General features: G+C 50.2%; 2 protein-coding genes across 7 annotated transcripts in view; one reads left to right on the top strand and one right to left on the bottom strand.

Annotated features, from left to right (window-relative positions):
- PDCD11 (programmed cell death 11) overlaps positions 1–8,817 on the top strand; it is a 43,666-nt gene extending 34,849 nt beyond the window's left edge. For 5 of the 6 annotated variants that reach the window (XM_079136302.1, XM_079136304.1, XM_079136306.1 and 2 more), the window contains 11 exons: positions 1,320–1,376; positions 1,943–2,065; positions 2,272–2,394; positions 3,086–3,383; positions 3,586–3,702; positions 4,320–4,469; positions 4,705–4,955; positions 5,659–5,827; positions 6,392–6,545; positions 6,984–7,149; positions 7,836–8,817. In XM_079136302.1, the coding sequence (XP_078992428.1) occupies positions 1,320–1,376; positions 1,943–2,065; positions 2,272–2,394; positions 3,086–3,383; positions 3,586–3,702; positions 4,320–4,469; positions 4,705–4,955; positions 5,659–5,827; positions 6,392–6,545; positions 6,984–7,149; positions 7,836–8,007 (1,780 nt within the window). In that variant the 3' untranslated portion in view covers positions 8,008–8,817. The remainder of the gene's footprint in view (positions 1–1,319; positions 1,377–1,942; positions 2,066–2,271; positions 2,395–3,085; positions 3,384–3,585; positions 3,703–4,319; positions 4,470–4,704; positions 4,956–5,658; positions 5,828–6,391; positions 6,546–6,983; positions 7,150–7,835) is intronic. The other variant, XM_079136305.1, reaches the window with a different exon arrangement.
- A 16-nt stretch (positions 8,818–8,833) lies between these two features.
- On the bottom strand, positions 8,834–14,251 carry CALHM2 (calcium homeostasis modulator family member 2). Its single transcript, XM_079136358.1, has 3 exons — positions 13,871–14,251; positions 11,743–12,453; positions 8,834–10,252 (listed from the first exon to the last, which is right to left on the bottom strand). The coding sequence occupies exons 2-3, from the start codon at positions 12,295–12,297 to the stop codon at positions 9,836–9,838; spliced, it is 972 nt and encodes a 323-aa protein (XP_078992484.1). The 5' UTR covers positions 12,298–12,453; positions 13,871–14,251; the 3' UTR covers positions 8,834–9,835.
- Positions 14,252–14,485: the final 234 nt, after the last annotated feature.

The raw sequence follows: 14,485 nt of genomic DNA, 5'->3' as shown, positions 1-14,485 counted from the left end.
CTCAGGCCTCACTGATCCACACCTCTGAACTGCTGTTTTGGGGTCTTTGATTGGTCTTTGATTGGTTGATTGGTTGTGGTCTCTTGTGGTTAATCTGTCTCTCATTCACTCTCCTAAGATCAGATACTCTTGATCTAATAATATAGGACTGGTCTCATCTCTTAACATATACACCTCAACTTAGGAGGGATTTTATCCCAATAAACCCATTGTAAGTTGGGGAAAAATATATATTTTATGTATATATATATATATAAAATATATATTTTATATATATAATATATATTTCATATATAAATTTATAAATATATAATATATAATATATAATATTTATATAATATATATATATAATATATTTATTATATATTTACATTTATATATTATATATATTATATTTATATTTATATATTATATAAATATATATTATATATTTATATATTATATTTATATATATATTTATATATTATATATATGTATATATTTTATATGTATAAAATATATATAAATATATATATATTTTTGGCAGTGCTGGGGATCGAACTCAGGGCCTTGTGCTTGCAAGGCAAGCACTCTACCAGCTGAGCTATCTCCACAACCCCGAGTTGAAAATATTGTAAGTCAAAAATGCATAGGAGGGCTAGGGATATAGCTCAGTTGGTAGAGTGCTTGCCTTGGAAGCATAAGGCCCTGGGTTCAATCCCCACCACCGCCAAAAAAAAAAAAAGAAAAAGTGCATTTGAATACACCTCACCTACCAAACATCCAGCTCAGCCACACAGTGCACTGTAGACCATTGTTTCCCTCCTGATTTCATGACTGGCTGGAAGCTGGGGCTTGGCTGCTGCTGCCTAACATCACAAGAGTGCATTCTGCTGCTTATCACTGGCCTGGGATAAGATCAAAACTCAAAGTACAGCTTCTACTGAATGCATACTGCTTGCATACTATTTTAAAGTTAAAAAAAAAAAAAAAATCTAAACTCCTTGTAAGTCAGGGACCACCTGTACAAGGATTATGGCTCTTGGAGCCTTCCAAAGGACTTTTACATCCTTACTTTTTTTTTTCCTAACACCTTTCTTGGGTAAGAAGACAAGATAGTGCTGTTTTTACTTGTCTTACTAGTAAACTGGGGTCTGGAGACGTGATGTGACTTATCCACAATCCCTCAGCAGGTTTTCAACAGAATGAAGTTGAACCCAGGTCTCATGTCTCCTTGCTTTTGCCTGTTGTTCACCTCTGCAGAGAGAAAGCTGAGGTCTTTTGGTGTTTCTACAGATGCCACCAGTTGAGTATTTACTTCTATTTTGCTCTCCTTCCAGATGTTATGTCCTCTCCACTGGAGACCATGTATTGACTTTGTCACTGCGATCGTCTAGGTGGGTATCCATGTTGTTGGGACAGGAAGGGAGGAGGACTCAAGTCAGAGGACTGAAGGGCGGTTACATGTATCTGACATGGAACTTTGGACTTCACATCTTTCTTGTCTGCTCATCTACTTTATACCCTGAACCTCTTATCCAGAAAAGCTGGGGACATTCAAATTGCTAGAAGAACCCTGTCTGCTCAGGCCCTTGATTCCCAGGGAAAAGTTCAGACATCCAATGTGGGTGGCAAGAGGAGAGGGGAGATGGATTAGCCTCCAGAGTTTCTGTGGTAGGGCGTGAGTGTGGCATGAAAGGGATGAAAGTCCACTTGCTCTATGGTTAGAAATGGTGTATATAAGGCCAGTGTTTGATATTGGCTTGGTCGTCATCTCCCAGTTTTCTTAGACAAACAGCCCTGGCCTGACAGGACTTCAGGAGAACATAGGCTGGGCTCTGGAGGTTATTTCCTACTAGTAGATCCAGAGGTGTATTCTTATATGCAAAGTATTGCAGGTGTATTGGGGAGGGTGGGAATGAGAGGCTAAAGGTATATGTATGTAAACCTTTTATTCCTTTAGGACAAACCCAGAGACCAAAAGCAAAGTAGAAGATCCAGAGATTGATTCCATCCGGGATGTTAAGGAAGGGCAACTCCTGAGGGGATACGTGAGGTCCTTCCAGCCAAACGGTGTGCTCTTGGGGTGAGTGAGGGGGCCTTGGGGCTTGGACTCAGACCATGCTTGATAATGTTTTCTAGTTTACAAAGCCCACTTCATCTTGCTGAATGTCAGAAGTTTGCTTCTGTTATAAATATTGTCATAACTTGGGTCCTTGTGAAAATGAAGTCACCAGTGTGGCTGGGATCCTGTTGTATGCATGACTGCAGGACCTGTCTGTCTCATTTCAGCCTTGGCCCCTCAGTTGTGGGTTTGGCCCAGGACTCACACATCTCCCAGTGCAACCTGCCCAACAAGGACCTTTATAACAAATACCTGCCAGAAGGAAAACTGCTCACTGCCAAAGTCCTAAGGTAGATGCCTTCTCTTCCACACCACCTCTGTGTCCTTCATGATAGAAATCATCCCCCTTTCTCTGGGTGCAGATTTCCAGGCAGATGTTTAATATAATGGCTTGGGGCTGGGGTTGTGGTTCAGTGGTAGAGCGCTTGCATGTGTCCATCTACAACTAAATAAATATAATAATAGTGGCTTGACTGGGTGTGGTGGTGCACACCTGTAATTGCAACGACTCCAGAGGCTGAGGAAGGAGGACCACAAGTTCAAGGCCAGCCCAGACAATTTAGTGAGACCCTATCTCAAAGTGAAATAAAAAGGGCTGGGGATGATAGTGGTAGAGCATTCCTGGGTTCAATCTCTAATAACAAAACAAACAAACAAACAAAAAAAACCATAATGGCCTGTGTTGGAGTGCTCGTCATGTTCAGATGAGTAAAAGGCATTTGCTTAGGGCCTTCTGCCCAAGTTCCAGCTTCAATCTCCTGAACAGATGTGGCCCCTATTATTGGGAATAGAGCAGGGGGCATCACAACTGGCCCCTGAATTTTTCTACTAAGCATAGTACAACATGCACTCATTCTGAGAATACTGAGTGTATTCCCACAGCAAGCGGGGCAGGGCCTGGAGCCGGGGCTGGTGAGGAGAAACAGCCGGAGTGCCTTTTTGCTGTCCTCCCTTTCTGCCCTCACTCTCTCCCTGCCATAGCCTGAACCACCAGAAGAACCTGGTAGAGCTGTCACTCCTCCCGAGAGACACTGGCAAGCCTGATGTGTTTTCTGCTGCCCCGGAACTGCCACTTCTGAAGCAAAAGGAAAGGAGAGTAGATTCTGAAGAGCAAGACCAAAAAGGAGAAAAGAAGGAGAAGAATCAGAAAAGGAAAGAGAAGAAGAGCCAGAGGGGGCAGGAGGCGGTGAAGGTGCCCAGCAAGGAGAAGAGGGAGCCCCAGAGGCCACAAGTTAAGAGGCAGGACAAGCGGGAGCGTCGGGAATCTGGGAGTGACCTGGTAAGTCCCCGGGAGGACTGCACCTCTCCTCAGGGAATAAAGGAGCATTTGAAGAGCCAGCCACAGCTGCCCAGGTTTCTCTTGGAGTGAGGATAGCCTGCGGGGCCAGACACAGGGTGGTTGGGGAGCAGAGGGACAACGTTCAGCTGGGTGTCAGAGGAGACACCTGGGCATTTTCCCGTTTTCCCTCCTGACATCTCAGGAAAGAGCAAATAAGAGGCAAAAGAAGACTGGTCTGACGGAGGAGGATGACAGTGGCGTGGAAGTGTATTATCGGGAAGGAGAAGAGGAGGTAGAAGAGATGAAGCTGCTGCCCAAGGTGAAGGCCAACACCCGGTGCAGGGAAATGATGCGGGGAGGGAGGTTCCTTGGCTTCCTCGCAAAGAGCCAGGCTGCCTCAGGCCCTGTCCTCCTTTACCTCTTGTTTTCCTGTAAAATACAAAGGGGTGGGGGAATGCTGCGGGTTTCCTCACCTGGTCATCAGGTAGGGTGGGATCTGTTAACCCATGGGTGGGCTGCATAAAATCAACCTTAATACACATTGAGTGGCACTTAATGACATTACAGGGGTGGGCAGACGAAGAGGAGACTGGACCTCTCTGAACCTGTTCTGCTCTGGGAAAGTGGAGCAGTGGTGCTTGAGCTGAGAGAAGGGGCTTGGGGTTCCCAGCAGGGTTTCTAGGCATCAGGTGTTTGCACCCCCACCTCCGCAGAATTTTGGTCCTGTCTCTGTCCCAGGTGTACTGTTGTTTTACACCAATGTTTTATAAATTTGTTGCTTTGATTTACAAAGAAAGCTTCAATGTCAGTGGGCTGGGTCACTTGGCTGGGAGGCCAGGGAGGGTCTCTGGCATGGCAGGAGTCTGTTTCTCCCAGAGGGCTAGAAGAATGGAGCTGCTGGAGCCAAGTGCTTTGCTCACACTTGTGATCTTCCAGGGGAGGCTGACCAAGCCCGCAGATGTGCCCCGGCTGCAGCTTACTTCAGGCTTTGTTTGGGACGTTGGACTCGACTCTCTGACCCCAGCCTTGCCACCTCGAGGGGAGAGCTCAGACAGCGAGGAAGACGAGAAGCCACATCAAGCCACGGTGCTGTATTTTCCAGGACTTTGTCCTTCTAGAAGAGACCCGTTGGTATCAGACTCCTGTGGCCTGTCCTAGCCTGGGTATTCTTCCTGGGTGGGGATGGTGGGGGATGGCACCAGTCTCAGGCCACATGGTATTTATAGAGTGGTGCACTGCCCTGGAAACTCATGGCTTCCACCATGCACCTCCCCTCGGATTCAAGGAGTATGTGACTCACTCACTTTTCTGTTTTCCATAGCAGAAAAAGAAAAGCAAGAAGGAAAGGGAATTGGAAAAGCAGAAGGTAGAGAAAGAGCTGTCCCGCATTGAGCAGGCTCTCATGGATCCTGGACGGCAACCGGAATCAGCAGATGACTTTGATCGACTAGTACTAAGCTCCCCCAACAGCTCCATCCTGTGGCTGCAGTACATGGCCTTCCACCTGCAGGCCACAGAGATCGAGAAGGCTCGGGCCGTGGCAGAGAGAGCCCTGAAGACCATCTCCTTCAGGTCTGGGCTTTGACTTCTTCACTGTGGGGAGGAGTCTTCAGTCAGGGAGCCTTATATTGCCCAAGTTCTGACTGCAGAGTTTGCCACCACAGGACATTTCTTCCCTGACAGGCTAACAGTTTTGGGTGGCTGTGTCAGGACTCATTGATTCCTGGGCTTTCTCTTATAGGTGTGGCCATCTTTGAAACAGATCTGCTCATTTATATTTTATGTTCTCTTCACCGAAATAGCTACAGGTGACATTAGACTCTCCACACTTAAATTAGGTACCCAGTTTGGAGCAGAAGTAGAATGGGGAAACACAACTCTGCATATACCTGGGTAAAAACCCAGGTGGCCATTTTCCAGGCTGTAGAGTTGTTTTCTGAAGCCTAGTGAAGAAGAACAACTATCCTTGTTTCACTTCCTTTGGGGAGAGAATCAGACCCAAGAGTGCTTCTAGCCCAAACCTCAGGCCAGTTTGTGACCTGGAGGCTTCCTTCCAATAGTGGTGGCAGAAGCCCGGGGAGCTTTAGTTGTGGCAGTTGGGTAGGGGCACAGGTGCCTGATGCAGGCTGCAGTGGGGATGAGGCCTCTCTGTATTTGCTCCAGGGGGTGGGACCTGAGGACATGGATGGAGCTTAGGAAGAGAAAGTGGGTCATCAACATCCCAGATGGAACTGGGGGGCTCTTTGGGCTTACGTGCTGCCTGCTGTTCCTCCAGAGAGGAGCAGGAGAAGCTGAACGTGTGGGTGGCCCTGCTGAACCTAGAAAACATGTATGGCTCTCAGGAGTCCCTGACCAAGGTCTTCGAACGGGCTGTGCAGTACAATGAGCCTCTCAAGGTCTTCCTCCACCTGGCTGACATCTACACCAAGTCTGAGAAGTTCCAGGTAAGAGGCCTTGCCAGATGGCCAGCTGCAGAGGGCCCTGAGCCTCTCAGAAGGGCTCTCCTGGAGGTGCTAGGCCAGTACCCTCAGGGAAGAAACTGGATTCTAGGTCCCATCCTCCCCAGGCTCACTGCCTGATTCCTGGGCCCTGACTTCCTCATCTTGCAGCTGACAGGAGTCCTCTCTTCCCGCTTTGGGAAACTGAGGTCAAGGAAGTGATGGCTTAGGAAGTGGAGGCAGATGCTGGTGTGTGAGCCTTGGCCTCGAGTGAGGCATTATGACAAGGTGGCACTCTGTCCTGTTGTGCCCTTCTCCTCCTTTTCCCCTGTCATTCTTAAATTCTCTCTTCTAATCCAGGAGCTGCCTGAAGTGTGCTGGAGGAATAGGGAAACTCCCATCCTTTTGTGCCACTGCACACCCCACCTCTCCTGCGGCCTCTAGAGATAGGCCTGTGTGTGGAACTTGGCATCAGTGAACCCGTCTTGATTCTCATGAGCACTGCAGCCTGTCTTTGTTGTTGTCCCTGTGAAATACCACACTCCTCAGCTTATGTTTTCTTTCCCATAGGAAGCTGGTGAGTTGTACAACCGGATGCTGAAGCGTTTCCGGCAGGAGAAAGCTGTCTGGATTAAATATGGTGCCTTTCTTTTGCGGAGGAGCCAGGCTGGGGCCAGTCACCGAGTGCTGCAGCGGGCCCTTGGGTGCTTGCCTACCAAGGAGCGTGAGTGCTTGTTCCCAGTTCTTGAACATACTAGACTCTGATATCTGGCAATAGGTATTGGCATCTTCTTATCCAGGGTGGTAACTTTTCACTGAGGAAAGCCTTGTGGAGGGTGTAGAGCTATCTGTTTATTTGCTCGTGAATACAGTGATATTTCTTACATTTCAAATGCTAAACCCAAAAAATGGAGGATCAAAAAGTAATTAGCATTTATTTTGTTGCCCCTGGGACCACATACCCCCGCCTATCCTGTAGTGCCCATTTGTTGTGTATTTGGCTCTAAATCCACCCCACTGTCCTTTTTCCTCTTTGTTGCTCTTGTAACCTAGGTGTTGACCCAAGAGTGGAATTAGGCTCACTCTGTCCCTGCAGCACATTCAGTGTTCAGTGGAGGGGTCTGTCAGCTTACCACATGTCTGAGCTCTCCTCTCTCCACAGATGTGGATGTGATTGCCAAGTTTGCCCAGCTGGAGTTCCAGCTAGGGGATGCAGAGCGAGCCAAAGCCATGTTTGAAAACACACTGAGCACCTACCCAAAACGCACAGATGTCTGGTCAGTCTACATTGACATGACCATCAAGCATGGCAGCCAAAAGGAAGTCCGGTGAGAGGGGAAGACACACTGGGATTGATCTGGGTGGGGATGGAAATGGGGTGTTGGCCACGCTGATGAGTTTTTAGCCCCATAGCAGCTTCCAGTTCTCTTACAATATAGAAAAATAGCTTTGACATGACTTTGCAAGCCCAGTGGCATTCAGTTTTCTAGCCTCGAAGGCCAGCCTCTGATATGTGTCTGTAGCCTTTGGCAGGAAGTGGCCTGGTCCCTGGCTTAAGAGTCAGGAACCTTGGGTTTCCATCACAGTTAACACTATGCCTGACTCACTGGGCAGAACTTTCACAAGTGGGATCTTACTTTTGTACCCTAGCATCCCTACAAGGTAGGTACACTAAGGTCTAGAAAGAACAAGTGCCTCATTCAAGTCCTTCATGAGTTTTAAGCATTGGTTCTCTCATGGATCTATGTTTCATTGTGGTCCCTATTCCAGTAGCCTTATTCTCTCTGATTGTGTGACTTGAAGCAAGTAAGTCCTGTAGCATCTCTGAGTACTTGTTCATTTGGAAAATGAGGGTGTGGTGTCACCTCAGGTTATCACAGGAGTTCTTAATGCTAAGTTGAAAGTGGGAGTGCTGGATGACAGAGGGCCTGCAGCCTGAGAGCAGGTGGGTGACCACCAGCTACGAGTCATATGACGGGGACCATGAGGCATTTGCTTCCATTTTTCCTTACAGGGACATCTTTGAGCGGGTCATTCATCTGAGCCTGGCCCCCAAGAGAATGAAGTTCTTTTTCAAGCGCTATCTGGACTATGAAAAGCAACATGGCACTGAGAAGGACGTCCAGGCAGTCAAGGTGAAGGCCCTGGAATATGTGGAGGCCAAGAGTTCAGTGCTGGACGATTAGTGGTTGTCTGACTCCACTGGACACTCAGCAGTGGGCCAGCCCAGCCCCACCTTAGGCACCTGGGCACTTGCAAATGTTGCCTGAGGATTCTATTTAAGTGCAGCTTTTTCTGCAGCATCCTTGGGGTAATCCTGGATGAAAAAAGAATTGGAGGTCCCCCTCCCTTTTTAAAAATGTATATTTATTATTATTTTTTGCAGTGCTAGAGATCAAACTCAAGGCATTGCACATGCTAGGCAGGCACCACTGAACCATATTCTCTGGCCTTTGAAGTTTAATTTCTCTTTTCTTGTTCTGTTTTATGATTGATTTATGTCATCTTTTTTGAGACTGCTCAGTGATTAGAGGCAGCAGGTTTTGGGGCTCCCAGAGAAACCAAGAGTCCAGCCTTCAGGAGAGCTCCCTGGGGACCAACAGTAGAAAGCCCAACTCTTGGGTCTCATGGTCAGATCCTGCTCTGTTCCTGGCAGCCTCTCAGTCCAGCCAGAGGGGTCAGTAGGTTCTAGGAAGGAGGCCCTCTCCAGTAGCCTTGGAGTTTGGGCATTGCCTCAGGCTAGCTAGTACCTCCTGCCCTTTAATGGAAGCTGTGAAACTGGGACAGGAGGACAAAAACAGATCCTAGGAGGGAAAAATCAAAGAACCTAGGCTGCTGAGGAAAGCTGGAAGTGTTGACTTAACCCACCTGGTAACACAGCCCTAGGCCCACTGTGGCCAGGTGACCCCACCTCTCCCAAGCTGGTACCTCCCAGAGTTCTGGGAGACTAACAGTCCTTACTAGTTGTTGAAGCCCCTTTTCTTTTCTTCCTTCCTTTCCTTCCTCATTAAAAGTTTTCTCTGACAGAGCCTTGAATGTCTTGAGAGTTTTTTCCCTGGGAAATGACTGAGTTGTATGCCGGGAAGCAGGACAGGGGTGAAGGAGAGCATCAAAAGGTTTTACAGGTCGTGGAGGTAACCAGAGTGAGGCTGGAGGGAGACGTTGGGGAGGGCTGGTTCTTGGACATTACCACTGAGATTCAGGGCTGCATCTGTCCTGTCAAGGACAGGATCTTCTGACTCTTAGAAATTTCCAACTGAGCTTCCCTCTGAGAAAGGCCATACCCTGTCTGACCCAGATCAAATCAGAAAACTGAATTCAGTTACCGAAAATTCAGTCCCAGGACCATCCCTGCTTGGCCACCTGGTCCTCCCAAGCTGCTTACCCTCCTGTGCTTCCTTTTAGTCCTGTCCCCTTCACTCCCACAGAGCATGGGATTTGGGCCTGTGTGTGTGACCATGCCCATTTGATCACACAGATACCGAGTTAGTCCTTTATAGTAAGAAAAGATTTATTAAAAATTTAAATATATAAAATCATGCCAGAGGCATACAACAGAGGATAGCATCCCAGCCGGGCACCACTGAGCTCAAATGTCCCTTTGCAGTTAGGCACAAATTAACTGCACAATGTATTATACAAGGAGCCTGCAGGGAGTTTCAGTCACCTGGCTCTTGTGGCTGAGGCTTCTCAGCTCAGAGTCCCACCTGTCAGAAGAAAACCTGTGTCATCATTAATTAGGGACCAAGTCTGGAAAAGACTCTTTTTTTTCCACAAAGCCACAAACCAGTAGGCTAATGGCAACAGGAGAGAGGCTTCAGACCTAAGAGCCCTCCTTTCAGAGCTGACCACAGTGTCCACTGGAAGTGTGTCCTCTTCCCTGACCTGTTTGGTCAAGAAGCTGTGGTTTTAAAAAAAACTCCCTTCTGGTACTGATTTGAGTGCATAGTGGGGCAGTAGAGTTCAGTTTGGAACCAAGTGGTACCATTTGCAAAGAGCGAGGCAAGCAGGCTCTTAGGAGGCTAGCAAGGCCATCTCCACGTTGTCAGGGGCCGTGCCATTGCCAGCTAGACCCTGGGCCCACTTGTGCAGGCGACTGTAGAGCGGGAGGCCCTGGTTCTCACGGTATAGATAGACACCAGTGATGGCGTTCCACTGTGGCCGTGGCTGTGTGCCTTCCACCGGGAATTTGGCGACCAGCTCCTCATCATCCTTGTTGAGTGCCACAAAGCCAAAGAAACGGCGCACGTTGTTGGCTGCGAGCACCCGGGAGTGCACCTCTGCCGTGCGCTGGAACAGCTGGTCTTCGTTGGTGCGGTACTGTGCCCAGTAGGCCTCCTGGCGGTAGCTGAGTGGTGAGCAGTAATGCTTGAGGCACTTGGTCAGGAACACCATAATGGCCACCACACCGATGAGCAGCCACCCAAAGAGCTGGCCAAAGAATGGGCAGAATTCAGGAAGGGTAGGGAGCTGACCTGGGTCCCTGCCCACCCCAAGAGTAGTGGAAGGAACAGATTCTGCTTCTGCAGGGAGGCAGGAAACAGGCCTGTTCTTCCTCTTCTTTCCCTTACTTTAACTTGTGCACCTTCCCTGTTTGTAAGCTGTGCCCCTTGTATTTTCTGCTACCTCTTCAAGCCCTAAGGTGCCCTTCCATCATTTTGCCTAATCAAAATCCAGTTCATGGGCTGGGAGTGTAGCTCAGTGGTAGATGTGTGAAGCCCTGGGTTTGAACCCCAGCACAGGTGCACGCACACACATACCTAACAAACTCTTAACTGCCAGGTTTAGTCAGGTGTCATCTCCAGGAAATTTTCAAAGGCCCCTATGGGAATAATCTTGCCTTCCTGAGTCCTTCATGGCCTGATTCATCTTGGATCACTAAATGCCTTGGTTTGAGATCACCCATGTGCTGATCATGAATGCTTGACTGTAAAGCTGTCCAAACTTATGTTGGCAAGGACTGTCAAGACCGACTGTACAGAGATCTGTGGGTATTTGATCAGCATCCTTTTTTTTTTTTTCCTTGTTGATAGTCTGTGTTTCTTTATTTACTTAGGTTTCTTTTTTTTTTTTTTTTTTGGTGGTGGTGCTGGGGCTTAAACCCAGGGCCTTGTGCATGCGAGGCAAGCACTCTGTACTGAGATATTATCCCCAGCCCTGTTTACTTACATTTCTTACATTTCTGAGAGCAGACTTCTTCAAGAATCTAGTACTCCTTCCTGTCACCCTGACCTCTGCTTCTCCAAGTTAATAATTTCAGCTCAGATTTGTTGTTTTTGCCCATTCTCTTGTCCCCACTCTCCTGACCAATTTTCTCTCCTCCGAAATGCAGCAAAAGCTGTGGCTGGGATCAGGCAGCAACTGCTTCTTCCTGACTCAATGCCCTGTCCTGTCCCAAGAGACCCCTTACATCAGCAACACGTGAGTCTGATCTGAGTGCTGAGCATACGCCTTCTGGGACAGGAATGCGATTATCTCAACCAGCCACACTTCACTCTCAGTTCATAGCCCACAGCAAATGCTGCTGAGATGACTTACAGGACCATGCACACTCTGGCTAAGATAAAAGACCTATACGTGACTGGGATCAAAGCTCAGTCTGAGACAGGAGAATATTCCTTCATTGTTTAAAACTCTCTCAGGGCTGGGGTACAACTCAGTGGTAGAGCGTACTTAGCATGGGTGAGGCCCTGGCTTCAATCCCCAGCACCAAAAACAAAACCAAATCTTAAGTTGAAACTGAAATTGACCCTTGTCCCACCAAACACTACACACAGGTTAACCAGCTCTGATGCCTAATACTAGTAATCTAGTACTTTCTTGGAAATCTTAGTTCCTGAGGACTGACTCCTCATCCAGCACCTCCCCACCAGCCACCACCTAGTAGGGAAGGAAGAGCTGCCTGTGGCACAGCTCCTTACCTGGGACTCATACTTGAGCCTGCGGCTGACCTCTTCCCGGAAGCCTGACAGGTTGGCAGGGCCCTCCCCACAAGGGAACCTGGCCAGGATCTCGGTGGCATGGGCTAGTGGGAAGCCCTCTTCCCCAGCTGTGAGTGAGGAGGGGTCCACAAACTCGCTGAGAGCACAGACATAGGCCTCCCCTCGCAGTAGGGAGATGACAGACCAGGTGATGGGGGCCACGGCTGCACGGCCAAGGATGGAACTTAGAAGGAGGAAGTTGGGGGCAGCTGAACAGTTCTTGGTCCTCCGATACTGGCACTCAGCAACTAGGTTCCAAGTGTGGTTGTTGAGGATGACACCAATGAGGAACAGTGCCAAAGCAGGCACTCCGATGGCTGTCAGCCCATACAAGTAGTTCCGGGCTGGTGAGCAGGGACAGTGGAAGGCCACCACAGAGAACAGCTCCTGGCTGCCCACTGTGCCCAGTGCTACCAGCCCATTGAAAATCATCACATCCTTGCTCTTAAAAAAGAGTGACAGGAAGCGAAAGTTCTCTGCAATTAGGGCTGCCATGGTGACTGGTTGGCTGGAGATAGAGTGGAGCAGAGGAGGCAGAAGGGGATCCGACTGATGGTTCCAGGTGGGATTAGGAAGGTGTGCAGGCTCGAGGACACCCGGAGGCAGGGCATGGTTGTACCATTTTATTGGCTGCAGTGGCTGGTGAGCTTCCTGCAGAACAGGAGATGACTGATAAACATTTGCCTGTGAACATGGCAGGTGTGTGGGGGCGGACGAGGATGCTGCTGTGGCCAGGCTAGTGAGAAAGGAAGGAACCTGGGCCTGTGGAGATGATGGTGGCCTTTGTGCTGAGTCCTTGCCATATGTCAGGTGCTCTCCATCTCTCTGTGTCCATCCCCATAATTCCTTATTGAGCTCTTCTGTCTCCTTGTACACAGAGAAGGTGAGGCTTCCCGAGGGTGAGCCACTGGCAGGGTCACCGGTAAGTGACAGCTGAGAGTCAAGGTCTGTCTGGTCAAATACTTGTATTTTTGCCACGACCACCACCTCCAGGATAGGGGTTAGGAATGGCCCTGTGATGTTAGGGGATATGGAATGCTTTCCCTCTGGGATTTCAGGTAGCATGAATGTCCCAGACTGAGTGACCCTGGACATTTAGAGGCTATCAAATCTGTAGTGGTTGTCCTGACTGGGCTGTTAGTCCTCTACTTTCTAGCTCCTGCTGACCTTGCTTGTGACCCCTGCCCTAAGCAGCCCCGCTCCACCAAGCCCTGGGCCTGGGACCTGCCCGCCTGCCAGCAGGAGGAAGCCTTGATGAAGCAAGGCTGAATCGGGCCCACCAGCCCTTCCGGAGGCTGCTCTGCTGGGTCTGGGCTGCAGCAGGGCTGGCAACCTGCCAGGAAGTGGCCCTGGCCTCAGGCTTCTGCAGTTTGGCCCCAATTCCCTTCTCAAGCTCCACCCACGCACCCTGAGAGACAAGCCAGGGTGTGGCCAAGATCTCCCCATCAGGAGGCTGAAAAACAAAACTCCCCAGGCTAGAGGAAGCCAGGGAGTTGGAGGGGTGCGCAGCAGGCAGAGGTGGGGAGGCCCTCGCTCCTCACTCCACGGCTGCCTGTCCCAGCCTCTGCCAAGTCTGCCAGATGGGCCCAGGCAGGGCCATGTGACCATGTGGGCTCCAGGAAGAAGAGGAGGAGGAGAAATCTGACTCTAACTCAGAGCCCAGGGGCTCCGGTAGTTGGATAACTGCCTGGGAAAGGACTATGTCCTATTGCTGTGGATTGGTGAACGAATGGCAGCCCATCTCTCTCTTCTTCCCTCTTGATTTCGAGGGTAGAAATCATTAGCTCCCTGTGGGGCCCAGAGTCTAAATGTAAATCCACCCCAAGTTGGGCATAAGAAGTCTGGACAGGGTGGGTGATGAGTAGAGGGTGAATCAGGCTGTCTGCTGAGACTGCTGGGCTGGGACAGGCTACTTGCAGTAGGAGTGCGACCTCCTTCCAGCATCAGTGAAGATGGCTGGGGAAGGGGGGACCACACATGCTCCCTGGGACAGTCCCTGGGCCACCTGAGAGAAGCCCTGCCTTGCTCCTCTTACACCTGGCACACCCAGGGAGGGGCCCCTCCTTACCTGGGGCTGGCTGCAAGCACCGGTGGCCTTGGCCTCCTCAGGGCAGGACTCTCAGAGTCGGGGTGCAGGCGTGGGAGACTTGAGGCAAGCATGGGCCCCAGGACAGGCGGCTGGCAGGAGCTGCCGCACCCAAAGTGTCTCTGCCGGCCGCTCAGGGCTCCCTCCCGCTTTGCTTCTGCGCGGGAGCTAGAAGTTTGAGACCAGAGGGCCTGGGACTGGCGTCTGCAGACAATTTAACTCTGGGCGTCTACAGGCAGATCTCAAGCATCTACAGACAAATTTAACTCCAGAAAAGAGAGAAGGAAAACAGTGGGATGGGACACGCGCAGCAGCGAATGGAAAAAGAGCCTCCCCGCGCCAGGAGAGGGCGGGCGCGAGGGCGGTGCGAGCGGGCGGGGAGGAAGTGGAGGCGCCTGTTCAGCTGCTGCCCCGACCAGCGCCGCTCCGCCGCTCTGGTGGCTGTCCTACACCACCCGGCGCTCCACACGGGGCGGGATGGGGCGGCTGGGGAGGGTCTCGGCAGGCGCCAGGCAGGGGCTCCGGCCTGGGTCTGCCCTGCGTGCCGATTTCAAAAGCACCCCCCTTACTTGACACCCCCACCTCCCGACCCTACCA

This window comes from Sciurus vulgaris (assembly GCF_902686455.1).
Source record: "Sciurus vulgaris genome assembly, chromosome: 4".
Taxonomy (NCBI): domain Eukaryota; kingdom Metazoa; phylum Chordata; class Mammalia; order Rodentia; family Sciuridae; genus Sciurus; species Sciurus vulgaris.
Note: the sequence above shows the minus strand (reverse complement) of the source record. Positions and strands in the feature narration are given on the sequence as shown.

Coding starts and splice junctions, on each gene's coding strand:
- CALHM2 (XM_079136358.1), bottom strand. CDS start 12,297: ATGGCAGCCCTAATTGCAGAGAACTTTCGCTTCCTGTCACTCTTTTTT. Junction 10,253..11,742: donor GGCTCAAGTATGAGTCCCAG/GTAAGGAGCTGT, acceptor TTCTTTGGCCAG/CTCTTTGGGTGGCTGCTCAT.